We start from the raw sequence: 27,787 nt of genomic DNA on the forward strand, positions 1-27,787 counted from the left end.
GCAGGGATGCCGGCTCCCCCCTGACTGGGGGGTGAGGCCGGCCGTGGTGCCGGCCCAGGAGAGACCGGCGGGGAGGACCGTAGTTGGGCATCACAGTAACTGCCAACTTAGGGAGGTTTCTTTATTCCCAGCACTTCCCTTTTTTATAAAGATTTTATTTATTTATTTTTAGAGAGGGAAGGGAGGGAGAAAGAGAGACGGAGAGAAACATCAATGTGCAGTTGCTGGGGGCCATGGCCTGCAACCCAGGCATGTGCCCTGGCTGGGAATCGAACCTGCGACACTTTGGTTTGCAGCCCGGGCTCAATCCACTGAGCTACGCCAGCCAGGACGCTACTGCTTTTACAACAGCGTGTTGATTCTCCTGTCCATCCGTCAGGGGTAGGCGACCATGCCTCACGGCGGTGCCTGTCAGCTAGGGTCCCTGCGGTCCCAAGCAAGGGCTCATGCAAAGCGTGAAAAGGGACGAGGAGACGCCACCAAGGAACCTGGAGGTGGCAACAGTGGCTTTGTGACTTCTCAAGACCCAGAGGACTAGGGACAGGAGAAACTACGGGGAACCTGGCGGGCAAAGAGCAATACTGCGGAGCGGAGCGAGACTTGGGCAGGGCCGTGACCTCTGACTCCAGGACGCATCCAGGCCCAGGTGAGGCTGCTCCAGGGCTGCTGCAGGAGGGAAGTCCTGGGCCCGGGCCTCACTCCGCCCGGTCCCTCCCTCCCGCCTTCTCCCGGGGCTCCACCAGGGGGCGCTCTCCGGGGTCGTGGTGGGCACCGCCGGAGGGCTGGAAGCCCGGGTGTTCCTGGGTTCCTCATCGGGGCAAGAGACCTAGTACTGTGCCTGCTCACCTCCCTCAGCCCCGACTCGCTCCCCAAGTACTCGCTGGGTCTGCCAGGCGCTGGGGTGTGGAGAAGGGGCGCCGGAACCTGCTCGCTGTCCTCAGATGTTCCCCATCTCCCGAGGGGGGACGCCCGCGTGATGCACGTTTTCTGCAGTGTGGGAGGACCTGGGATCGCTGGACGTGCAGAGTATTATGAGAGAGTACGACAGGAGGCACAATCCCATTTGTCACGGACTCCACCCCCGCTTTTTCGTAAACCCACCGCGGTTTAAGAAAAATGGGGAAGGCTTCACAACCGACCTGACATTTGAGCTGGGCCAGCAGAAATGGGGAGAGGCGACAACAGGCGGGAGGAGGCAGAGGCTGCGGGAGGAAGCAGAGTGTGCAAAAAGAAGTGCAAAGACATGAACACAACTGCAGAGCTGCCTGGGGCGGGGGGGATGTTTGGTGGGGAGGGGGGGGTGCTGTCCAGGAGGGCGGGAAAGGTGAGCCTAACTCTGCAGCGTTTGGACTGGCCGGTGCCTGTGACTCGAAGTGCTGGATGTTGGTGTGGCAGACAGAGGCCCAGTCACATTGCACTGCGTGATGGCTCGGTGGCAGATGAAGGGCTGATGATTGGAGGGGAAGGACCTGGGGCGGTGGGGATAGGAGGGCGCCTGACCCAGGGGTCTGGGGGAGGGTGTGAGGGCTGACCCGGTGAGAAGACTCAGGCTGGAGTGGGGGGTGGTCTTCAGCTTGGTTGACTGGAGGTGTGAGCAGAGGGGTTCCTGAGAGTAACCAGCGTCTCCTCCTTTTTGTTTTGTTTTGTTTTGTTTTTCTTCTTTTTTTTTCTTGTTCAATTACAGTTGTCCCATTATCCCCCCATTACTCTCCTCCCCCTGACCTCCCGCATTCAACCCAGCATTTCTTTCTTGAAATAGTTGTTTTGTGTCTATAATATCTGCAGACTATTTAACCAAACATGGAAAATATTTAGAAAACAGGAAAGAAACCAAAGTCTTAAAAGTAAGACTTTGTCTTACACACATGTAAGTTTAATTACCAATGAAAATAAAAATGTTTTCCGAACTATAGTCATTTGCCCTAAATCATTTTCCAGTTTTTGAGTTTTTAATGTGCATTACTCACCCATTATATTTATAAAGATGATAAAAATAGTGAGCAATCAAAGGCTTCATTTAGATTCAGATTTGAGTGAATTCTAAAAAACGTGTACATTGGACAATTACATGCTTCCTTTACTCAAGAATTTTAACCTTGGAGCTTCAGAAATATTCATTTTTATGAACAGTGAGTAAATAAACATCTTCTTTTTCCATTTTATAACTAACTTATCCAATGAAATCCTATCAAAAGAAAAATTTGAAATGGTTTAGGAAATTAGCAAAATCTAGGGTTTTACCAGATGAAGTTTGTATTGAATTGTAGCACTCATATAAAATCCAGTTTTGCCTTCTTTTTATGGATTCATTCCCGACTTTCCATAAAAAAGCTTTCTTGACCTATTTCTGACCAGCGTGTCCTTGGTGTCCCCTCCAGCAGAGGTGGCCTGCCAGCTGCTGTCATCGCTCTCCCAGACAGCCACCGCATGCGACCATTCACACACCCTTCCACCTGAGGAAGGCTGTCCCGGCTCCTCCTATACTGTAATGTGAAATTTAAAAGGTGTTACTTTCACTCTGACTGGTGTGGCTCAGTGGATTGAGCTCTGCCTGCGAACCAAAGGGTCTCCTGTTCGATTCCCAGTCACAACATATGCCTGGGTTGCAGGCCAGGTCCCCAGCAGGGGGCGTGTGAGAGGCAACCACACACTGATGTTTCTCTCCCTCTCTTCTTCCCTTCCCCCTCTCTAAAAATAAATAAATAAATCCTTTTTCATAAACAAATAAAAGGTATTACTTTCACAAAATCACAGGCCTGCAAGCTTGTAGACACGGTCTCTAGGGTTCGTATCTCCAAGTTAGCGAGGCGCTGTCCCGGCCCAGAGACGAATCGGTGGCCCTCCATAGAGCTGCTCACTGACCCCGCCTCTCCGGGCCCGGGCATTCACAAACGGGAGACGCAAGAGTGGGCTGTTCTACTTGAAAACATCTTTAGTGAATACAAGCAAGGCATTTTTAAATAAAATTTGACAAAAATAAATAAGATGCCCTTTGCTTTGCCTTTTACACAGAAGCTCATCTTTCACAAACGCTTTTGAGCAGAGGATGTTTCTTGTTTAATCAAATTATGGCCCAGGGATCCTATCTGAGACATTGTTTCAAAGCTAAATAAAGGAGAGGGCGTTTTTTACACAAGGAACTCAACCCGCTACAATGAACGGAATAGAAGTGGTTAATTGTAAAACCTCCTCTTTAGTCTTGAATGCCTGTATCTCTACTCTGTAGTCCGTACTTGTATAGTTATTGTATCCACTGAGAAGCACTTTCCAGTACGGGGGCGGGGGGCCTGCGTGCCTCCTGCACCCGGCCAGACTGTGACATGGCCACACGCTTGAAAGTACAAGCTGATGCTGAGCTGTTAGGCGAGAACGTGGGACCTGTTGTCCCCAGGCAGGCTGAGCGGGCGTGATTTTCAGAAGCTCCAGCAAAGCAGAAACTGGGCGAAAACCTGGGGGCCAGTTTTGACACTTGCCTTTGCAAGAAACTCTCCCTTGACAAACTGCTTTCCCCTCTGGGTCGGAATCCTGACTTACAGCCGTGGCTGGCGATGTCTCCTTTGCAGGTTTATCGGGGAATTAAAACTAGCAGTGGGCGTGGAGGGGCGGACATGTCGTTGGCGAAGGCATGGAGAGGTGAAGAGAAAATGAAGTTCTAGGTGTGAACGCAGAGACACCCGTGACGATGCACGAGGAAGGGGCACTGGGGCCTCTCTTCCAGGGTGCAGGGGGGCTGAGGTCGGGGCCCGGCTGGGGGCAGGGGGGTCGGGTGACAACGTGACAGATCGGGCGGCGCTTTGCTCGCGGATGCAGACAGGAGAGCCCAGAGGTCCTTCCGGGAGGCAGAGCCGAGCAAGCAGGGATGCCGGCTCCCCCTGACTGGGGGGGTGAGGCCGGCCGTGGTGCCGGCCCAGGAGAGACCGGCGGGGAGGACCGTAGTTGGGCATCACAGTAACTGCCAACTTAGGGAGGTTTCTTTATTCCCAGCACTTCCCTTTTTTATAAAGATTTTATTTATTTATTTTTAGAGAGGGAAGGGAGGGAGAAAGAGAGACGGAGAGAAACATCAATGTGCAGTTGCTGGGGGCCATGGCCTGCAACCCAGGCATGTGCCCTGGCTGGGAATCGAACCTGCGACACTTTGGTTTGCAGCCCGGGCTCAATCCACTGAGCTACGCCAGCCAGGGCTGCACTTCCCTTTTTATGGCAAAACTCTGTGTGTGTATCGCCCCATTCCTGGAGCTCCTTACGGGCAGTGGGGTTGCTATTATCACTCTATCCTTGATTTCTGAGCACCTGTGCACAGAACATGCACAGGTAGCATTAGCGAACTCAGTGGAGGGGGGGAGCGGCGGAGAAAGGGGTGAGGCAGGTTCGGAAAAGGCGGCGAAGCTGAGATGAAGGGGTCAGGAGTACCCAGCACGCCCTTTGCCTGATTCCCATCTCTTTTCTTTTTTTTTTTTCTGGCCTTGATCTTGACTGTTCAGACGCCGAAGCAAGATAGAGGGGTGAAGAAAGAATTTGAGGGTGAGAAGAAAAGAGGATTCCTGATATCTTGTAATTCTTGTAACACCCCCAGACGGTGTATAGTGAGTGTGACCTTTTTGTCATGTGAGTAGATAGGCACCTCCTTGGTCAGTGACGACCCAGCTTGACCGGACCGTAACCCTAGGAGGGAGGTGTCATCAGTCCAGGTGAACAGGTGAGAACTCGGAGCTCCGGGCAGTGGCGGCCCACCCAGCCGGCAGACGTGAGAGCCGAGGGGTGGGGGGTGGGGAGGGGGTGGGGTCATATTCTCAATTCCCTGCTGCACAGGGGCAGAGGGCACAGGGGCAGAGGGCACAGGGGCAGAGGACGGAGACGGGCAGGAAGTGAGGAGCTCGGGAAAGTAAGGGACAAAGCAGAACAATGAACTGACCGGACCAGTAGCAACAGCCTAAAGAAACAAAAACCAAAAACCAGGTGCATTATAGGACGTGCCGCTCGTACTATTCCCTTTTACGTCCAATACAATCGGTTTTCTGGGTTTGAGTCCTAAGTGCCCCGCCGTTGTGTCGAGGCGGGAGACTCCATCCGAACGTTCTCATGACGGCCACGCGATGAGTTTATTTTCACGTACGCACTGCCCTAGCAAGCAGGCACCCTCGCTGTCCGCATATATGCTACCACGTTCCACGAGATGATGCTCACACCAAGGTCGTGACAGATGGGAAAGGAATTTGAAAACCACGTGTGGTTTCATTATTCCCCGAAACGGGTGACGCGGCTCAGGCTGTGTGGCCTTGGGCGCAGCCGCGGGCCTGAGTCATTTTCTTTCCTTCCTAACGCCGAGTCCGGTAGGATGACTCAGTCGGCGTCTGGGAGCGTGACTACCCAGAGGCCTCGCCGGTTACTTTTGCCTTGGCAAAGCTGTTTTTGAATAATCTGGGGTTTTTGGCAACCAAACCACGAGCTCTCGTTCAAATTAACAATAGATCCGAAAGCTGCATGTGAATTTTGTGCCATCCTGTCCCCTGACAACTCCTACGGCACTTCGGGGAGTTCGTGACGCCCGCTCTGGGAGGAAAGGCAGGCGTGCTATTTCAGAAACGTGACATCATTCCCCAAAGCATGCTCCAGGCAACTAAAAATAAACGCGAAGCCGTCCTGGCCCACATCAGAGTAGAGGAAGGGAAGTTGTGTCAATCTGTCTGACTGTTCACTGGATGTGGCCGGCGGGTGGGTTCCGCCTGGGCCACAGGTGTTGCCCGTGGGAGGCTGGTCATCCTTTCCCGGATTCAGTTGTCTCAGGCTTTGCAGGCGGAGCTGGGGACCGTGCGTCCTGTCCTCAGCCAGCAGGAGGCAGGAGACGCCACGGGGTACACGTCTGGGGGGCGGCCTGGGGAGCATCCTGTCACCCAGACGAAGCTGGAGTCTGAAGGAGGAGGGACGTGGAGGGAGGGAAGGGGTGCCGCCGCCCTCGCCCCCCACATCCGGCATCAGGGCGCCCTCTGATGCTGCAGCGTGCTTGTACCCACGCCTCCCAGCCCTCAGCACCCGCGCATTCAACCAGCCTCGTAGCGGAACGCGGGTGCAGAGCCCCGGGGTGCAGGGGCTGACAGTAGCTGCCCAGGCCACGTGGGGGAGCTCGTGGGCTCGTGGAGCCCAGCGCGGAAGGTGGGCTGCGGGTGGGGAGAGTCAATTACGGGGCAGTAGAGAGAGCCGAGAGTGAAGAGCGGAGCCCAATTAACAGTCCCCCAGGAAGCGTGCGTCTGTCCTGATTCTGTGTGTCCGTGCGCGCGAGCCACGGTGTCAGTTCCCCGAGGGAGACAGCTGGGAGTTCCCGCTCCGATTTTAGGCGTCTTCGTTAAAGAGATACGATGTGATGGTGACCTCGTTCGCCCACTCTGCAGGCGGTCACTAGCCCTGGGCAGGAAGCCAAAGGGTCAGGACCTGTTCGCTAACCCACCTGGCCACTAGGGGCCTGGCTGACCGAGCCCGGGATGCAGCATGCAGGCTCCCTGGGCCAGCAGCACGCCACGGGCCGCAGCACGGGAGCTGCTTGGCAGCCAGCGGGAGGCGGGGCGTCAGGCGGGGGGGGGGGGGGGTCCGAGGGTCAGGCAACCGGGACGGGAGCGAGGGGCCCAGGGGGTGGGAGCCCCGGGGGTGGGAGCCCCGGGGGGTGGGGGGGCAGGCAGAGCCGGCACTCACACTTTCATGCGCTCAGCCGCACTTCCGGAGTGCTCGCGGCGAGCTGGACAGACAGCAGCTTCGCTGTCCCGGATGAACGGGACAGCAGGTTGAGATGAACGTTGCACAGATAAACCCCTGACGATCGGAAGGTGGTTGGTGCAGTGGAGAGGGATGAGGTCATTTAAGGGGGATGGAAGCGCTGGGGATGGCTGTGGGGCGTGGCTATTGTTTAAGGGGCGGTTGGGAAGCCCTCCTGAAGGAGACATTTAGTGCAGCCATCAACCAGGGAGGGAGTGAGAACTGCCACTGGATACGATCGTCCCAAACAAAGGGAAGGGCAAGTGCAAAGGCCCTGGGGCAGGGGAGTGGCTTGGTGTTCATGCGCAAAGGTTGCCCAGTGTCCTTGGGCGGAATGAGCCTGGGGCGGGGAGGCAGGACCCAGCGGGCAGTGAGTGGGGAGGAGAGGGGGGCCCTGGCTTCCCCTCTGAGTGCCTTTGGGAGCCACTGGGACCCGATGACGTCTCATCTTCAGCTTCCCACTTTACCTTGATTTGCCCCAGCTGCTGTAGCCACACATTCTTCAAGCCCCCGAGTGCCACCTGCAGTCTTCTCTCCTGGTTTCATTCACACGTTGGGTCACCAGTTCCTGTCGCACGTAGTCACGTCTGAACACACAACTGTTTGTGAGAACAGCACTTGTCTTTGAACAGTTGTTCCCAGGATGGCCTAGGAGACGCAAGAGGAGATGCCAGGTGCCAGGGCAGGTGGGTGGTGGGAGGGCTGGGTGAGGCAGAGGGAAGGGGAGGGAGTGACCCAAAAAGAAAGAGGGTAGAGAACCAGCAAGCCGATGTAGGAAAATGTATTGTCATGTTCTTTCAAGGTCAAGTGCCTCTGATAGAACGTCGTGATGGAGGGTTTTGTCAAACATAGCAAGATAAGTAATGCTGGGTAAGGAGGAGAAGACTGTCCACGAGGTTAGCACAGAGATGCATGCCTTTCTGCAGGTTGCGGTGACAATGGTGTCACCTAACATGCCATCCTGCGGGGCTGTCCTGGGTCCGCCCCTCTCCCCTGATTGCTGTGCACAGCGACAGGGAATGTTTCAGGGCGTGACAGCAGACAGCTGTGCGGTATCTGTCCGGGCGGGGACAGCTGACCGTCCTGCGGCTGCTCCCGTCGGCGATCACGGTTCATTCCAACCCCGAGTCACAAAGACACCCAGTGTGTCAACAGAACAGTGCCCAGGGCCTTCTGCACGCCCGGCACCCGTGCAGCCGTGGGCACGTGCACGCCAGCCGCCGGCAGGGAAGAGGGGCAACAAATGGAGTGCGTCCCCTTGAAGCGGCAGCGCTCGCTGGGTGAGCTGGAAAACAAAGCCAGCGTTAAACAAGACACTTGTCCTCGGGAAGAAAGCGTCAGTTTACAGGCAGTTCGATGGACTCTAGAGGAGCTAGACTTTAGAAACCGGGGGAGCGGGCAGAATAGGTAGGGTTCTGAGTCGAGCAGCAGCTGAGTGTAAGCGCTGGACGCAGAGCCGCAGTAAGAACGTGAGGGGAGGAAAAGAGAATACACTAGGACCGCGCACTGTCTCTTGCGTGGAGCAGAACCTGCGCATCCTTACGACCTGCACTCCCGTGAGGGTTGTGTGCTCTCAGACGCCAGATCACCCCAAAGTTCTGCTTTCTCACCGGCGGTGGCTGGTCCTCTCCCCAGAGGACCCCCGTGGAGTCCAGCACCCCACCCCTGTCCTTTCCTGCCCCCTCTCCCCGTGTTCCATCACAGAGCTTACTGCTACTTTGTGTACTGTTAACCTGTGCATTTCCCCGCCTCCCCGTCATGAAAACATCAGTCTCCTAGGAGCTAGCTGTTGCTGGACTAACCGCTATAGTTCCGGCATACTACGGTGTCTGAACTTCAAATTCATGAATACATATCTCACAGATATTTTTGTTGATTTGCATGTTATTCATGTTATTTCTTCTCTTGAGCTCTATGAGAACATAATCTGAATTGTTCTGATGGCTAATGTCTATCCAGGGTAAAAACAAAATAGGGATTAAATGAAATGTGTCCCACTGCAGCTTTGACAGGGGCGTTTGTATATCCAAGTGTTTGGGACACGGCCCCGCCCTCAGGGACACGGTCACTCAGGGCCTGAGAGCCGGTCCCCTGGCTGAGACCCCCCTGAGGCCGAGCAGCGAGGGGAGAGAGGTTTGGCAGAGATTTCTCCTGAGGGAGATGTTGCCACAGGGACAGGGTAGCGGGCTCACCGCCTTCCCACCCGGCCGGAGGAGGTGCTCAGAGCCCCCGAGGCCTGGGCTCACAGAACAGCATCTACAGCGCCCCCACGCGGCAGCAGGGACATGGCTGTAACATCGGCCTGCGCTGGTCCAGCTGGGTGGGTGAGGGACTGGAGAGAACGTTCCAGAGAACACAACTGAACTAAGCTGCAGGACGTCAGGTTAGCATTGAACTGGCACCTCTTCTGTGGGGTCCACCCCGGGGGCCCGGGCCCAGAGCGGCGAGGAGTAGGGGGAATGCGGGACTGACTCCTCCAGGCTGTGGGAGGAGGCGTGATGGACCACTAGGTACAGAAGTGCATTCAGCCGGGTTAGGAGGACCTTCGCAAAGTCCGCTGTGATGGGACTTTTCAAAGAGCCCCAAGGGGGAGAGAATGAGCTTACCCACCTGCCAGACCCGCAGGGCTCCAGGCCGCCCAGCCGGATAGGAACAGCCCATCCTCCTGCCTTTCGGTCCCCGTGGTTTTGGTCTGTGTGGGTCAGATTCCAGCTCCTATTTGGGGAAGTCGGGAGAGAGCAGAAGCGGCCTACTCTTCCCTTCTGGGAGGCAGGGAGCCTCTGACTGCAGGCCTTAGCTGGGTGGGTGTGGAGTTGTGGGGGGGAGGGGGGGGCGGGCAGGGACATGGCAGCAACAAGGAGGAAGCTGACCTTCCGATGAAGATTGGAGTTTGGAATTTATTTAATGATTTCGGATGCTCTTAGTCCAATTTTAGAATTGCAATTATGTTTTGTACCGTAAAGCGACCTGAGGGCTGTGGTTATGTAAGAGTGAGCAGAAAAATTGTGGGAGTGCCTGAATTCCCATTCCAAAGCCATGAAAGGAGATTCCTTGCAGGAAATAGTGCCTCCCCCACACCCACGATTCTTTTTTTTTTATTTTAATTTTATTTTTTAAAAGATTTTATTTATTTATTTTTAGAGAGGGAAGGGAGGGAGACACAGAGAGAGAGAGAGAGACAGACAGACAGACATCAATGTGCGGTTGCTGGGGGCCGTGGACTGCAGCCCAGGCATGTGCCCTGGCTGGGAATCGAACCTGCGACACTTTGGTTCGCAGCCTGCGCTCAATCCACTGAGCTACACCAGCCAGGCACGATTCTTTAAAAAAAAAAAAAAAAGGGTCTTGACATGCCACGAATTAGGCTTCAAAAATCTCACCCGTTACATTGTCTTCTACTATTTCTGCAGACACTTGACAAATAATTTGCCACGTCCGAGATGAGAGCTGTGGTGGAGAGGGTGTTGCGGGCTGACCCAGCCCACACGTCCCTGCTCTCACGCTGCAACTGGCTGCTATAGAAACTTGGAACGCTACCTATTCTTTCTCCCTGCCTTCCTCGCCGCTAGGGGTCGCCACGTGACCAAGTTCTGGCCAATGGGAGAGAAACAGAAGCCTTCTGGGAAAATCCTCGTTTCCCCGATAAAGCAGATAGAACGGTTCCTCTCCCCTCTCCTCCCTACCTTAAGTATGGATCCATTCCAGCTGTATTAGCCATTTGACAACAGGTTCCCAAACCTCCCTGGCATTCTCGGAGTTGAGAAAAGGCCCTCCTCCTCTCGACATGTGAGAAAAACAAACCTTTACCAGTGTAGCTGCTGCTAGGCAGGAAATCAGAACCCAAATCCAAGCCAAACCTTGCTGACCGATGTTAAGAGTGAGGCTGGTATTTACCTACGTGCGGCCATTGGTTCAACTCTCCGGCACCTTAGCAACGTTCATTCACTGTTTCCCAATAACGTGCCCAAGACACATGTTTACCAGGTACCTAAGCCTAGTTTCACATCGAATCTCAGAGGAAAACGGGCCAGGGAGTGAGATAAAGGGAGAAAACATCCCGGCTGCACTCAGAACACAGGCTAGGGTGAGTGTGGCTGCTTTCAGGAGGAGACGAAAAGCCTTGTGAACCATTCTTAGGGGGGAAGGGAGCTGCTGACTCGCAGGACAGCACCTTCCGTGGGCCTCTGCCCCAGCAGAGCTTTCTAGGGCGACGCTGACACACCCCATACACCTGCCCTGACACAGAGGGGCAGGAACTGGGGCCGTGCACCCTGTGGCAGAGATGGCTGCTTGCTCCCCTCTATCCACTTCCTCCTCATCGTTGAACTGTGAGTGTGTCTGGGCACCTAATCACCTAGAACAAAGACAAAAAAAAAAAAAGATACAAAGAGCAGTGCAAAGTACTGCCCTTGCGAGGAATACAAATGAATTATAATTAGTAACATGTGATACACGCTGTAACACTGGTGTGAGTCTCCGAGGTACAGGCTGAATGGTGAGGAGCACCTGGAGAGCCGAGGAGACCTGCAGAGGTGGCGACGGAGGGCACTAGGACTTAGGGACGTGTCCAGTGGACAGTGATGAGAAGAGGACGGCTGGTAGGTGGGGACGATGGGGAGATGGCAGGTAGGGCGCACAGGGACAGCTGGGCCATGTGGAGTGGTTGCCTTCTGTAAGCCTTGCAGTGTGGCATTTAATGGTGCTCAGGCTCTGGAGTTCAAACCCGGGCTTTCCTAGTCATAGCTGTGGAAGTACAAGTACGGTGTTGAGCTTCATGTTCCCCACCTGAAAATAGAGGGTGTATCTACCTCTAGGGGGTCAGGGAAGATAAAGTGAGCCAAATCACAACGGGCTTCTAGGAGGTGACGGCGCCGCGCAGGTTACGCATGATCAGCTGGCCGTGGGGACGCACCGTGTGATGGATGGAGGGGCGGCCTCAGAGGACTCTGACAAGGCTGCCTGCAGCTAAGTTGAGATGGGCCTTGTACGCCATATGGAATAACTTGAACTTGACCCAGTAGTTGTTGGGCTTTGTATGCCACGCAGGATAACTTGAACTTGGTCCTATAGTCATTGGACCTTGTCCGCCACACAGAATAACTTGAACTTGATCCTGTAGTCAGTTTGGAAAATTCTTGTAGGTTCTGGGGCACTGCACGAACTCAACAATGGCCTCGTCGGCCAATCCTACGGGCACGTTACCCGTGTGACACTTAGCATTGCCGATTTCCTTCTTGGAGCTTTTTACTTAATCTCACACGTACCATTTTTTCTTGGTTCCGTTCCTCTTTTGAGTCTTGTCTCTGTCCGAGTCATCCTCAGTCCGGCTGCCTCAGGAATCTTGGTGCCATGTAGCTGTGGTCACCTGACCTGATTAAACTCGGGGAGTGGCTGCCCACCCGCTTCAGGTAACGCCGCCTGCGGCATGAAGGGACTTCAGGACCCCATTCCTGCTCACTCCTCTGTGGTCACGTTTTCTATGCTTTTGCGTGAATTCTTCCCTGTCACACGGAACTGCCGGGAGGTCCTGACCCCATCGTTTTGCACAGGCTGTGTTTGCTCTCCCTGGGAGATCTTTTTCCTTTCTCTACTGGGCTTGTGGTTTTAATGCATTCTTTAGGACCTCACTGAATGCCATGCCCACACTGTCCTTATCTTTTCATTTTTGAGCCTTGTGCCGACTTACCGAACAAAGGAATAACAATTTGTTAGCCTTTTGTCTCTGCTGCACTGGTGAACATTCTCGGGAAGGGGCTCATGATTGTTGCTCTGTGGCCAGAGCCACGCTACGAGGCACATTCTGTTTCCCAAAATCATGATGCGTTGTTTCAGGGGAGTTAACTCATCGCCTGCACCGGTGCTTCCAAACTGCAGCTGGTACGGCGTGTGGGGCTGAGAATGGACCAGAATGAAGGGAGCCCGATTACAAGTTAAGAATTTTTACATTGGGTTGGATTGGTGTTTTGATTATTACCCCAGCTAGGATTTTCAATGACAAAAATGAGTCCATTCCAGGGATTGGAAGGGACTGGAAGGTTTTTGTCTCGTAGGAATGATGGGAAAGCTGGGCCCGTGCTGAGTCAAAAATCTAGGACAATGGACAGAAGGAAACATGCCCTGACTGGTGTGGCTCAGTTGGTTGGGTGCCATTCCACAAAGCGTAAGGCCGTTGGTTCGATTCCTGGCCAGGGCTCATGACCGGGTTGCGGGTTCGGTCCCCAGACAGGGTGCGTATGAACTGATCCATGTTTCTCTCCCTCTCTTCCCTTCTCACTTCCCTTCTCTCTAAAAATAAATAAATAAAATCTACTTAAAAAATTTAAAAAGAAAGAAACACTGGGGCACGTTAAAACAGGGGTTACCAGAAGGAATAACATTGCTTGCTGCTTCTGTTGTGTTCAGTCCAACTTGTGCGATAAAACACTTTTATTTGCCCATCCCTACGACTGAAATGGGCTCCAGGGATGACTGGGTGACTCCCCACTTCTTCCTGAACTTGAACTCACTCTAAAAGAAGGGACTGGAGTTGTGTCTTCTCACGGTCGTGCATTTGATAATATGCTCCTAAAGGCAGGACCAACGCTCAGCTAAACATTTCTTACAACTTTTGCAAATTTTCTTCTCATCCTAAAGAGTGGCAAAAGTTCATGAACAAAGTTATTTACTGAAGTTTGAGAACTTCTGAAAAATTAAAATACCTGTGTAAGTTCAACAACTTAAGATATGTTTTCTCAATGGAAAATTAAGCAGTTATTAGACATGAGATTTCTACAGTTACAACGATGTTGAAAATACTATGTACCCACAGTTTATAAGTACTTGCATCCTATAAAAACTCTTAAATTAATGGTAATATATTAAAGTGTTTTTGTATTGGGGTCTTGGAAGTATGAATAATGTTTGAGCTTCTTTCTAGATTTTTGTATCGGTCAGATATTCATTCCTTCTTTTCTACTTCTCTCCTTTTTTCCCTTCCTTCCTTCCTTCCTTCCTTCCTTCCTTCCATTTACTGAGCTCCTATTCTATGTTATAGCTTCATCTCAGATGTGGAAGCCATAGTAAACACCCCCCCTCCCCCACCAATTCCACATCTGACTTTGTGGCAGGTTGGGGGATGGATTGGATTGGGGATGAGTGAGGCTGGAGAACAAGCTGGGAGCGATGGGACCAGTCCAGGCTGCAGACGTTGGGAGCACGAATCACACCAGTCGCTCCGCCCTGCCGCTTCTCACGGCAGCTCTTTCTGGGTCATGTCATTTTCCTGTTTCAGGCTTCTGCTCACATGTGACTTCTCCCAAAGGAGTTCTAGCTCCTTTACTCTCTCACCTCGTCCTGCCTGACTCCCACCCCCTTTTTTAAATAGTGCTTATCCCTGCCCGGCTGATGCCATAGGTCTGATGGAGGAACGGACGTACTATTGGTCTATTTGCTTATAGTTGTCGTTCTTCCCTGGAATGTAAGCACGCAACAGGAACTCTGCTGTTTGCTGTGGTATTCCTATCACTTAGCAATGTGTTCATTTGGGGCTTAGGGAAGCTTTAATAAATATTATCTGAATGGTTAAACAAACGATGGCTGAATCTATATTTTTAGCTTGGGCATCTCTCCTGAGCTCCAGATTTGTAGGTCTCATGCCAACTCAGGGACCTTTCAACGGTTCACTTTAAAGTGAATCCTGAGTATCTTTGAATTCCAGATGTTCGAAGCTTCTTATGACAGGCCTCCTTCCCCAACCACATCTGGTTCTTGTGGCATCCTCTCCTTCAAGATCCTTTGTTTGTCTCTCAAGTCTCCCACTCAACACACAGGTTCCTCCGGCACCACTTCCAGGAGAGCGCATGAGGAAGCAGGTAGATGGAGGTGTCAGGGGAGTTAGGTGGGAGAGATGGTTCTGGGGTCGGTGTGTCATGGCGCCCGGGGGCAAGAAGTGACCGCTCCTATTCTCTCTGCTTGTTGGTACTCTAACGCATTTGCTTGAGCAGTCTCATCGGATTGCGGGTTTTCTGGCCTGATGTCTATATTGAAATAGCACATTCTCTTCTGACTGGTGAAACATGCTTACTTGTTCTAAGTCGGAAAGACCCACACGATGTAAAGCATTCTCCCTTTTAAATGTGGTTACGAGAAAGGGATGGAACCGCTGTGAGGGCATTCTGCGTACTTATTACTGATAATACTTTTTGATGGAGGAGGGGAGAAGAGGTCATTGAAAAACAGTGATTAATACAATTTGGGAGTGTCAACACTAAAGTTTAATTCTATTCAGGGTACCCAAACAATAAGCACACATGTTGACTTATTCAGAACATAACCTTTGAGTTGTTTTTAATAGACGTTGCCATTTTTTTTTGCTGTGTGTCTCATTCATACGTATTAGAAATAAACCAGAGGAAAGGACACTCTCTGAAGCTTCATCAAACCACACGCGCTTTCAAATTACAAGGCAACACCAGTTATGCTGGGGCGATCTCGTAAACTCTGTGGCTCAAGTTTCTGATTTCAAGGAGCTCAGAAGCGTGATGGAAAAACTTAGGGTACCAACCAAACAGTATTGCTAAAAAAATCACGTGTGTATTTAACATGTCATAGGATATTTTTACGTGTATTCTCATCTGTAACTTTCCTACTGGCACTCCTTCGTCCTGCAAACTGAATCATTGAGCCTACTTTCGTGCCTTAAAAACCACAGGAAATGAAACCGAGGAAGACACTTGGGTTTTGCAATCCCCACGTTCCCCTCCTGTACCTAAGAGGGTAAATCTTGTTTGGCGATGCTTCCAGAGATTAGCAGTCATTAGAGCTGAAGGAGCCGTAGGTCCTAGCGCATGCTGAACGCCATCAGGGGAAATGCACATCTCCAAACGCACTGTTGCGTACCCAACGTTGTTAAGCGTTGGAGGGTGTGCAGGCACTGCAGGAGTGGGCGGGGCGAGGCGGGCGGGGCGGGGCCAGGAGGGCCAGGCGGATTCCAGGCCTCTGGTCCAGGAGGGGCGGGGCCTGGCGGGGCGGGGCCTGGTGGGCGGGGCGAGCGCTCCGCTAACGGTCCTTGCAGGCGGGCGCGTGCCCGCGCTCGCCGCCTCCGAGTCCCTGGCCGGCCTGGAGCGCGCCGCCGCCGCCTCGGTCGGCTCCTCCCGCTCGCGGCCACGGCTTCCTCTTGCGTTTCCACCGCAGCGGCGCCGGGGGCTGCGGCCGAGCGCGGCGGGGCGGCGCCTGTGTGCACCATGAGGATCCCGCCCTCCGGGCCCGCGCCGAGTGTCTCGGTGCCGCAGGGCGGGCAGTGACCCGGCGCCCGCGCGCTGGGGCGGACGCGGGCCTGGAGTCCGGCGATGGGGGACAGGTAACTCGGGCCGGGCCCAGCGCCGCGAGGGTCCCCGCCACCAAGACCCCGGGAAGTGGGGCGCGTGTTGGATGGGCGCGGGGCCCCCCCTCGTGGTCCCCACTGAGGGTCCCTTTGCCTTTTGCGCAGGTGGCTGCGGGTGACCGTCCTCCCCGGCTGCGTGGGCTGCAGGACCGTGGCCGTCCTGGAGTCCTGGACAGTGCGGGACATCAAGGAGCGCATCCGGGCGGAGACCGGCTTCCCGGCGTCGGAGCAGCGGCTGTGGCTCGGCGACAGGGAGGTAGGGCCCGTCCCCTCGTCCTAGCGGGAAGGTGGGCCTGCCCTCGGTAGGCTTGCCGGCAGGGAGGCGGCATGGGTTTATTCTTGTGTCATTAAATGGTCACCCTGGAAATAATGCTTTGCACTTAACGTGAGTGAGCACGACGTGGGTGTTTTCCTATCATTGTAAGTTTTACTGATTTACCATTCAACTTTGCAATCCTCCTGGGCCCATTTTGTCTGATTCTTCACTTCCTGAAATTAAGATACTTTTGGATGTGCATTATAACCAGAGGGTGTTTTGCTTTGTTTTGTTTTGTTTCCTTGTTTAGAGACATCATTCAAGTGACTTAATCATTACTCATATTTTTCTAATGGTTATGCATTGAACACTGATAAATATCTTAACTTTTTTATGTCGTAGAAGTACCCCCCCCCAGTTTTGAATCACAAAAATTTAGACCGAAAGGATCTTAAGACATAATTTAATGAAGAAACTATTAGTTTGAGGAGTACATTTATATTAAAACTTCTGAGATGGAAATGAATGACTTAGCAGATCAAAACTTTGGAAAAAGCCCTGGCTGGCTTAGCTCAGTGGAATTGAGCGCGGGCTGTGAACGAAAGTGTCGCAGGTTCGATTCCCAGTCAGGGCACATGCCTGGGTTGCGGGCCACGGCCCCCAGCAACCGCCCATTGATGTTTCTCTTTCTCTCTCTCTCTCTCTCTTTCTCTCTTTCTCCCTCCCTTCCCTCTCTAAAAATAAGTAAATAAAATCTTTAATATTAAAAAACAACTTTGGAAAAGAGGGGGTGTTTCATATCGTTGTATGTATCCTTTAAGATGGGTGAAAATACTTAAGGGAGGAGTTATGTGGAGACATATTGGAAATTAACTTATTCTTTTATCCTAATAAATATATTTACTTTTTATGTGATAAAAGAACATCATTTCTAGGATTTAAAAGAGGCAAAAAAGAGTTGAACCGATACACAAGGAATACTTGAGCTGTACAGAATGGCACCTGCAGTATGAGATTTCATTGCCGTCCGGTGCAGATGTCGGTGAAGGACTTGGTACCTGTGATTTTTAATCCCTCAGTGTAATCTTGACCCTCCGTGTACCTGGGTCCGCTCTCTGGTCACTTGTGCATTTAGACCAGATCTCCCATTACTCTGCTGTTTGTTCCTCCGTGGGCCGGCCCTCTGTGCCGGTTCCCCAGGGTGTTCGGTGGCGTGCAGACACTGACTGAGAACTTGGGACAGAACCGGGGGGCAAAGTGCATCGTTCGCACTCTTTTTCTTTGGGTCTGCTTTGTCCATGTGTCCCCTGGGTGTGGTTGTCCCCAAGGGCCCCGTGTGGTGGGTCCTGCCATTAGAAGTGTAACTGGAGGCGCGTGCCAAGCATCCGTGTGTGATGGTGAACGTGGCGGCGGGTGGTCTGTCAGGGGTCTGGTTAGGAAACTTACCCTAAGAGGACGTAGTGAGGCTCTAGACTATGCTTGTACAGGTACACTGAAAGGAAAGGATGCACAGGAGACCGGAAAAATATAGAATTATGGCAGTTTGGTACCAAATGGATGGGGTGGGCAGAGTGGGGGTGGGGGGGTGAGAAGAACAATAAGGCAGAAGGCCTTGCTAAGGATGCTCAGAAGCCTTGGGCAAGATCAGGAAAGTACCTGTTCAGTTAGCAGAGATGAACACGTACAGAGGGGACCTCACCTTGGAGGAAAGGTGGCAGGTGACCAGTGTGCTCTGGCATGTGGTTCAGCTGGTGGAGGGCATAAAAGAAGCCTCTAGGAAAGTGCATGGAGAGGCAGGTGACCTAGATCCTGCTTCCAGTCCCGCCCGAGTAACAGAGGCCACATTCCCTACCACGTGGGACTCTGCTTCCTGTTTGTAGTCGGAACGGGATCAGTGGATTCCAGCCGGCTTCAGGGTCCCTGCCGGGTAGGGGTCTAGACTGGGGGGTGGTCGTCGGCAGACAGGCCCGCGCCTGAGGCTCACGGGAGAGGTGCCAGGGCCGCAGATGCAGTTTCGGGAAGCGCTTTTCCCACACGTTTCTCCTGCTGCATTTCATAAACGCACGAGGAAGAGGGGCAACATTTACTGAGCAACTGGCTGCTCCACGCGCTGTTCTGGGCACCTTGTGCATACACATCGCCTCGCTCTCCACTGAGAGCAGCCTTGTGAGTTCGTTGTTACTGCTCCACACCCCAGAGAAGTATCTCATGAGGACTGGGACCCAGGTCTGTCTGAGTCCAAAGTCGCTGGGCTTTCTAGTGTTCCACACCAGAGAATCCGCTAGGGTGGCAGTTAAAAAAAAAAAAAAGGTAAAGTTCTTTAAAACAGGAGAAGAGCTTACACCCTTAAACATGACCTTTCAAGCGCAGATGGAACTCCCCAGAAAAACCCGCAGAAGGCACAAGTCTCTGCTGACTCAGAGGAGGCAGGCAGTGACTTCCACCGTGTGGGCGAAGGTCGCGGTGCCCACCTGCGCCACCACCGCAGGGGCACCTTTGTGTGCGCCTGTCTTCCCCGGGGTGGCTGTCATTTCCGTGCAGATGGGAACTGCTGGCGGGAGTTCTAAGTATTTCAGGGCGGGCAGGAAACAAAAGCCGTGGGCACCTCCTCGTCACTCACTGGTTCGGTTGGCATTGCACGGAGCAGCAAGCAACTGGTCCCCCGTCTTCCGGGGCACCTGCCGTCCTCTCTCTTCCTGTTGCTTCTTTGCTTCTCGTGGCCCGGAGGTGGCCTCTGTAAGTCCCTGACCTCCTGGCCCGAGCTGTTCCTGACAGCCGCGCACACGTGCGTCTGATCCGTGGTCTGCCCTGTGCCAAAGCGAGTCGTGTCTGTGGCATCATCTCACTTTCTGGCCTTCCGGTGGACCCAAGAGGCCCCTCCTGTCAGCTCCTGAATCTTGAAAACCTCCTTGTGTCCTCGACAACTGAATGAAGGAAGAAGCGTTGGGAGATCCAGATTGCAATTGATATTGTAGTCTTTGCTTAAGAATTCGGAGTCACTGTTTGATGGTAAATGAAGATGAGCATCTCTGAGGTGCTGAAGGGAGGCCGGGGTGGGCATGGACAGAAATCCATACGTTCAAATTACTTTTAGCCACTCTGTTTTAAAAACAAAATATAAAGACTGAAATGGACAATGTTTACAACTTCATTGCCTCTGGAGGTTCACGGGACCAGTGTCCCTTGGCCTGGTTGGCGGGATTTAAGGCCCAGGAGAGAATGGGGCCCGGGCAGAGTCCTCCAATCTCGGCGGACCGCGCTGCCGAGGTCACCTGTGCGACTCGAGCTCTCTCTGGGAGAATCACGTCCCGTAAGTAGGTCGCTGACAACAATCTGCCCCAGGCTTCATTGTCAGGCTCACTGGCGGGCTGCGTCTGGTTTCATTACTGCGGCCTGCTCCCCCGCTCCTTCCCTTCCCGGTCCTCTCGGGGGTCTGGGAACTTCTTCGTGCATTATGGCTTTTCCTCCTTCCTCCCTTCCTCCCGTTCTGCCTTTCCATGTACCTTGGCTGTATGGAATCAGACTAGTAATCCTTGGTTCCCACATGGCTCTCTTTCAGTAGTTGATTAACTAACAATACAAGGAACAACTGTAATGACATCATCCAGCCAGAGAACCAGAACATGGCTGATAGTTCGCCTTTACCTCTTTGCTTCCCCTCCCCAGCCCATGCACCAGGACCTCCTCCTCACCCTCTGTGTTTATTATTCTGTCGCCTTGTTTGTAGCTGTTTTAATGGTTTTATCGTGTGTATGTGCATATATATACACACTCACGTTTATGTGTGTGTGTGTGTCTGTTTGTATAACCTTCATATACAACCTGGACAGGATGCTGTTTGCTTTTAGTTATTTATGCACTTTATAAGAAGCTGCTTATTTTACACGTAGTAACCCAGAATTAGCTCTTCACACACAATATATGTTATGAATATGCATCCAAATATATGTGCAGTTTATTTAGATGATTTGTTTTTTATTGCTGTATAATATTCCATTGTATCAATATATCATAGAATTTTGGTTGTTTCTAAATTTTTGTTGTTAAAACAGTACTACTCTGGTTATTCTTTTAAAAACATTAAAAATATATGTTTATTGATTTTAAAGAGGAAGGGAGAGAGAGAGAAACGTCAATGTGAAAAACATCTATTGGTTGCCTCCCATATATGCCCCGGCCAGGAATTGAGCCCACAGCCTTTTGGTGTACGGGACGATGCTCCAACCAACTGAGCCACACTGGCCAGGGCATGATTTTTCTTATTCGTGTTTCCTGTGCAAAGAATTTTTATAGGCTTGCTGTAAGGTTCCGTGGGAGTAGGTATAGAGAGTGCCCCATGAACTGGGAAGGGTGACACGTTCAGATTGGGGTGTCAGAAACGGGCACTAGAATGAAGATGACGTGCATAATGAGGAGGCCAGATGGAGACTGTTGTAAGAATCCAGGACACGCGGAGAGTCTGAACAGAGTGAGCCATCGGAGGTGGAGAACAAGCCGGCTCCGAGAGGAGTTTCTGGAGGCGTGCTGGGACGCAGAGATCAACTGGACGTGTGGTTTGCGGGGGGGACTTTTCCCAGCTTCCCCACAAAAGTGATGCAAGTGATCGAAGGTGCCACTAGTCACTGGCACATAGAGTGAATGATGAGAGACAGGTGGCAGCAGGACAGCTCTGACGCCGCCGTGGGTAGGGTGAGCTGTTGAGGCAACCCGAGGGTGCTGGGGCCATGGGGGCAGTAGGCAGTCGGGAACACTGCAGCCTTGACGTGGCGAACGGCCCTCTCTCCATGTCGGAGACGCGGGAGGCGCGAAGGTGGTTCTCCAGGGGAGCTCCTGAGTGACATCCTGCGGACCGTTGACCTGCGAGGAGTCGCTCCGTAACAACACTCAAGAGTGGACCACCTGGGACTGGCTTTGCATGAGTCACCTTATTCCTCAAGAGCCACTCGGTGATGCCGCCCCCGGGGGTCACGGCCCCGCACACTGTGCCCTCCTGCCCTCGTGAGGGGCAGAGCCGTCGGCAGGAGGAACACGGGTGACCAGGCGCTGGGACGGTCCAGTCTGCGGCCAGCGCCCCACGGGCTGGAGCCCTGGTTCGTCCCTTCCTTTGGCATGACACCTTTCTCACGGTGGCATCTGCAGCCGTGCCTCCCAGACCGTGTTTCTTGGACCAGTGCCCTATAGGATGCTCTTCAAACATAAATGGAAAAAAAATCCTTGCTCAGATTTGTGAAACACTGCCTAGTGTAATCCTCTCTCAGAAGGCTGCAATACCTTTTAATATGTTAAATGTCCTAAACCCCAAATTATTCCAATTACTTTAACCTCTTTTGTCCTCGACTACCTGTCATCATCGCGTGGAGCTGCTCAGTGAGCGGTGCGCTTTGGGGGTGCCAGTGCGCTTTGGGGGTGCCGACCGCAGGATGACCCTGCTTCTGTTGGGGGCCCCGACACAGCTCACACAACTTAAATCCTCGTCAAGTGGGAATATGCGCGTCTGTCTGCGTAATTATTTAAGGGGAAATCTTTTACATTTTCAGATAAAATTCCTGACTGAATTTCTTTTCTTTGAAATACTTCTCTTTTTTTTTTTTTTAAAGATTTTATTTATTTATTTTTAGAGAGGGAAGGGAAGGAGATAGAGAGAGAGAGAAAGAAACATCGATGTGCGGTTGCTGGGGCTTATGGCCTGCAACCCAGGCATGTACCCTGGCTGGGAATCGAACCTGGGACACTTTGGTTCCCAGCCTGCACTCAATCCACTGAGCTACGCCAGCCAGGGCTTGAAATACTTACTTCTCTTAGCAGCTTATTTCTTGATTAGAAAGGTTAAAAAGCATTATATCTTACATGGAAAAAAATTATGGTGATGTTTTGTATTTACAGTGTTAGGACTATATTGTTTTTCATACGTTTAACTTATTTGTTTTTTCAGTTACCTGACTGGATCAAGATTGGAGATCTGACTTGCAAAAATCATCATCTGTTTGTAAACCTTCAATCAAAAGGCTTACAAGGGGGAGGTACAACCTTGACTTTTCCGGGAGATTAGGCCATTCTGAGTCGAACAGAGACCACGGTTTGCAGTGAAACGAAAGCCTGTGACACGGGGGTGTGACGGGGGCGCTCAGGGCCAGAGCAGGGTGGGGGCGGGGGGGGGCTGCTGAGTTACGGAAGTGGGGGGGTGCGAGTTTGTGGGACAGCGGGGGCGTGGGCTTGGTGGGTCGTTGTGCCAAAATGATGCGAATAGATGTGTGGTGATGATTTTGTTTGTTAAGCACAGACTTATTTTCCCTCATATCCAGATTTTATTTTTATTCTGTGCATCTGGGAGATTACTTCCCTTCCCCCCGTTCTCCCTACACACTCCTGTCCCCTGTCCGAAGGTGACCTGGTCAGTCCGGTCTAAGAAGCTCTAGTTCGGAAAAGCCTAAGGCTGTTCGAATCAGACAGCCATGGGGACCGTCAGGGTGCTGACTGTCCGAGCAGCCGGGACACCCGCTGAGTTTGGGGGTGTTCACAACGTCACGATCAGCACCATTATCGCTGGCTTATCCGTGAGCAGCGAAACACCGTCTATTTATTCTAGTGTTTTTGGAAAATAGCGACACCCCCCAACCCCATGCTCTTTACTTTTGAATTAAGAATCTTGCGTGACAGTACGTTTTTGACATATTTCTAAAGCGGCATTTGCAGCTCAGTGAGAAAGGTGGAGATTTGACCCGGCTGAGCCTGCGGCCCCCCCGCCGCCCCCCCGCCCACTGCACCTTCAGTCGGCAGGGCCAGTCCCCGGGGGCTGCAGTGCGGCACGACGTTTCGCTTGTGGGACTTGACTGTGTCTGGGAACCAGGTGACACGCCGGTCACAGGCCATGGCATCTTTATTTTAGGTCGATTTGGTCAAACGACCCCACCACTTGTGGACTTTCTCAAGGACATTTTGAGAAGATACCCGGAAGGAGGCCAGATCCTTAAGGTAGGGCGTGTGCCGTGCGCGTGTGTGAATTTGCTTTGTTTGCAAGACTGGGGCGGAGGAAAACGGCTTAGACGTGCGGCTAGTGTTCACATTGGTGAGCCTCCGTCCAGGTCGGAGCGGCTGTCTGTGTCCCCGCTGGCTGGCGCGGGTGCAGAACGCAGCCTGTGTGCGCACGCACGGGAGGTTCCGGAGGCCGAGGAACCCGCCCACTGCTGTCGTGGAGCAGGGCCGCTCTGGAGCGCTGTCTGTGTTTTGTGACTCTGTGATGCGATTTCAAGGAAAACGTGCAGCGAGTGGCATTACAGATCCACTGGCCGGCCACACGGGCGAAATGACACAAACCCGCGTGCAGGGGCTGCGAGCGTGTGCTCACCTGGCCCCCGGATGCAGAGGGTTGCTGTGGGGGTGGGTGATTGCTTTGTTGTTTAAAGCTATTTATGATAGTATTCTATAGCTCTATTTATGATGTATTCTTTTAGTTCGAATACACGTGGTAAAAAACTGGACAATGGTAAAAAAGCAATTATGGAAGATACTGCAAAGATTAGATTTTGTGTGCAAACTTAATAAGAAACCTCCTTACTTGTAAAAGTAGACCAGTTATTATGCATTTTCCTTCCCATTAACTTATTTAGTGTTTGTTGTGTCCGATATCTTAGTCCTTGTTATATTTTCTAGTTTAGATGGTACATTTTTAGGAAATAAGGACTAAGTTTATTCAACTGGCCTTAAATAGTCGCGCTCCGACAGGTGCTGCTGGGTGAGGCTTGCGGCACCGCCTGTGATTTGGGTACGACAGTGTGCCTTTCAGAGCAGGCTGCGGCGGGTCACAGCAGGCTAATTTGCAAAGCAGTTCTGCGTCGAGGTACTGGGAATGGGAAGGTGGGACGAGTGTGGTTATTGGGCTGGAACAGGGTGGAAAGGTGAGCAGGTGCGCCCAGAAGCGAAGGTGGGCTGGTGGTGACGGAGCAGAGTGTTACTGCTTCACAGGTGAGTGACAGCAGAGCGCTGCCACCCGCCGGTGAGCGAGGCCCTAGCAGCGAACCAGGCGGCTGCTGCACAAGCCCTTTCACACCCTCACAGTCAGCGAGCAGCCGAGGCTGCGTCCCTGCCCCTTGCTCGCCGGGCGTACTTGTGTGCGGGCCAGCCGAACACGGGCGCGTCCGTGGCTGTTTTAGTAGAGTCCGACCGGGTTAGACTGAACGGGACCCTCAGGACTCGCCCAGACTCGGACTGGCACCGGCACCGGCACCGTCTGTGACGCTGGCCGAGAGGTCCAGAGACGCTCGGGCAACTTGCCCGAGGTTGGCCGCAAACCGGCACGTTTACTGCCTCCTCTCAGACTCGGTCCGAAGGAGACCCCACTCTCTCTTTCTATTCCACTTGAGACTGACAGTGGGGGCCAGGGACTTGGGACTTGATCTCCAGTTTTTGTCATCTCTGCCCCCTTAAACACACGCACATCGAGAACAGATACCCACATGAAAGCAAGGTCCAGCCTATCAAGTGCTCTCACTGGGCGAGTTAACATTGTATTTTGCTCCCTATTAATTCTTATTCCTGTCTTTTCTGTCATAATAACCTAATGTAAACAAGGTTATTGCTGATTTTTTGGGATTCGGCTAGAATCAATACAGTAGGAACTAGGTCTTAAAAATCCTGAGAACTAGGCAGTTGTGTGAGCAGGAGGAATTTGTGGTCCATAGGACCACAGACAAGGGCCATCGGGGTGGACAGCAGGTGGGTAGGGCTCCCCAACCTTTCGGGGTGCGCCCAGCGAACTACCTGCCTCGCCTGGTCTCAGGACTGGCTCTTCCGTTCTGCACTGTCCCCTACTCAGTCTTCCAGTCGCCTCGTCCCAGGTGGGCCCTGTGTCACCTATTGCTCTGATCAAGGCTTTGCTGCGGGCTTTGCGCTCTCCAGTCCTTGCCCAGTCCCACCCCAACCCCTCCCCCCACGGTTTAGTGACACCGAGATGCTGGGAAAGTTAAAATGCAGCTCTCCCCAGAGTTAGAGGCTCATGCGTGTAATGATGCAGGGCAAACTGCTGTGTTTCCAAAGACCCATCCACTTAAACAGGACCCCCTGCTCGGGTGTGCCCTAAGTCTCGGCTCCTCCAGCCCCTTGTCATGTGTTGGCTTCTGTGCACTGTAGACAAGGTCTGGGATGAACTGGGGGTGACACCTCTGGAGCGTGTTTCACGTTCTGGGATTATGGGGTTGGCCCTAGGAGCCGGACTCTCAGTGCAGAGTCTGGAGCTCCCGGCCCGATCTCGGTAGGCGTGCCGAAGTGCTGGGGGCTGTTCAGACTGGCGTTGTTTGAGGCTGCTGATGGGTGTAAGCCTTGCAGTTTGTCCTTCCCTTCCTACGTGCAGAGCTTTGACTGCCCATTCGCCCATCCACCCACTCACCCACCAAACAGCACCGCTACCTTTTCAGTGAAAGGAGGAGGTGCCGACTTCAAGAAACTTTCATCTCAGGGCAGGGGGAGGCGTGTGCATATCTCAGGTCCGCAGGAGTGCAGCATACTGCGCATGTAGGCTGACACGCTTTTTTCTGAGAGGAGGGTACGCACGTGGTAGATGAAGGTCTTCTTTGGTGACTGCTCGAGAAGGGGTGCTGGTCCCAGACGACAGACGGTCTATGCAGCGTTTGGAACGGGAGCCGTTCCTTTTGTAGGAAGGCTTTGGGTAGATTGTGAGTAAGAGGCAGAGTGGTCAATAGTCCCAGGATTTGTATCACAGGCAGGAGCAGCACGTTTGAAAGAACGCACTGCAGGCACGTGTACTTGCGGAACGACTGCTCTTTTCACCCGCACGCACGCACAGCGTGTGTAACACTCACTCCCCGTGGTGCCGCACCAGGTCTTACCGGTCACCATGCAAGTAGTGGGGCTCCCCTACGGGAAGGTAATTGCTGTTTAAATACTGTCGGTAAATATAAAGATGGGCAGTAGAGTCCTGTATTATGAAATGTTATGTTTTGTGTATTTCTTGACTAGGAATTAATCCAGAATGCCGAAGATGCGGGGGCCACAGAAGTTAAATTTGTGTATGATGAAACCCAATACGGAACAGAGACTCTTTGGTCCAAAGATATGGCTCACTATCAGGGTAAGGCTCAGCCTTTAGGATCAAGTTTTGTGTACAAACAGGTGGTTTTGAGTGCTTTGCAATATTCTGTTTAATGAATAGTCTACTTACCACTCACACTTCACTTGTGGCGTATTGCATTCCACTTCTTCAGATGTGGGCAGGTGGGAAGAGGTTTCTGGGGTTCCGGAATGTTCTCCGTCCATTTGGCTGGATGCCACGCGGGTCTGTTCCTTTGGTAAGAATTCGTCAAGCTGTACACTCAAAACCTGGTGCTCTGCTGTATGTACAAGACGTGGTAAAAGTAGGTTACAGTTGTCCGTGGAAACTATCACAATAATTAATAATAACACAAGGATAATTCTGCTTCATGTGCTCACAACTGCAAACCTACTCTCGCCCCACCCGGTGGGTGTGTGACGCTTCAGGAACGCTTTTGGGCGAAAGCGCTAGGTCTTTCCAAGTGTGGGGAGTTACTGCAGCTGAGCATACTGAAGGGATAGTAGAGACGCTGAGGACATGTCTCACAAAGGGAGTGCCAGAAACGGTCCGTGCAGAGTTACCACTTTTCAAAGGAAATACTTGGAGACAGGGTCCTTTAAATTATATAAGCAATGCCTTGTAAAATGATTATTAAGCTTATTTAGAGGATTATTGTACACCTTTTGAAATAATACGTTAACAAGGTTTCTTCACGTAGAAAGTCTCCTTAGTATATTTACAGGTGGTCTCGTTTGCAAGAAAACGTTAATGTGCTGTTTGGAAACTGGTTGTGCAGCGGTCCGCTGCCACTCGTCTCCTTGTTCGCTCCGCGTTTTGGGTGTTTAAATGCCGTAATAGCCTTGACTTTTCCTTTTCAAATGGCCAGCAGTGCTCTATTCTTCTGCTGGTGATTTTTACCATTAATCTGTGTCTTGTTTCTGTTGCGAAAACCACTGGAATCACAATGCAGGATTTGGTCGTCCCAGCCCCTTCTTTACATTTTCCCGTCTGACAAGCCACTGTCTGTGGAGCGGGTGCTCGTGGGGACCGAGCCCCCTCGCGTGCCTCCCTCCTCACGCGTGCGTGTGTGTCCCGCCCCCAGGCGCCGCTCTGTACGTGTACAACAACGCGGTGTTCACGCCCGAGGACTGGCACGGCATCCAGGAGATAGCGAGAAGCCGGAAGAAGGACGACCCCCTGAAGGTGGGAAGATTTGGAATCGGGTTCAACTCTGTCTATCACATAACAGGTACCGTCTTTGCTGTCAGTCATGGTATTGAAACCTATTTTAGCCTGTAGTGTGTAGTTTATTTGGTTAATTTCAGAGGTGATCTTGTTTTAAAAGGCATCTTTTCCAAATTTTTTTGTCAGTGGCAAG

The 27,787-nt window shown here is 52.4% G+C and overlaps 1 protein-coding gene across 3 annotated transcripts in view; it reads left to right on the plus strand.

Moving 5' to 3' along the window:
* The window catches only part of SACS (sacsin molecular chaperone), a 72,990-nt gene that overhangs the window by 16,282 nt on the left and 28,921 nt on the right, over window positions 1-27,787 (plus strand). For 2 of the 3 annotated variants that reach the window (XM_045838970.1, XM_045838972.1), the window contains exons 3-7: window positions 16,214-16,364; window positions 22,297-22,384; window positions 23,251-23,336; window positions 26,337-26,448; window positions 27,512-27,658. In XM_045838970.1, the coding sequence (XP_045694926.1) occupies window positions 16,214-16,364; window positions 22,297-22,384; window positions 23,251-23,336; window positions 26,337-26,448; window positions 27,512-27,658 (584 nt within the window). Of the gene's footprint in view, window positions 1-15,873; window positions 16,085-16,213; window positions 16,365-22,296; window positions 22,385-23,250; window positions 23,337-26,336; window positions 26,449-27,511; window positions 27,659-27,787 lie in introns of those variants that run through there. The other variant, XM_045838971.1, reaches the window with a different exon arrangement.

The sequence above is a fragment of the Phyllostomus hastatus genome, unplaced genomic scaffold (assembly GCF_019186645.2).
Source record: "Phyllostomus hastatus isolate PE091 unplaced genomic scaffold, TTU_PhHast_1.1 phas_contig_29, whole genome shotgun sequence".
Lineage (NCBI taxonomy): Eukaryota > Metazoa > Chordata > Mammalia > Chiroptera > Phyllostomidae > Phyllostomus > Phyllostomus hastatus.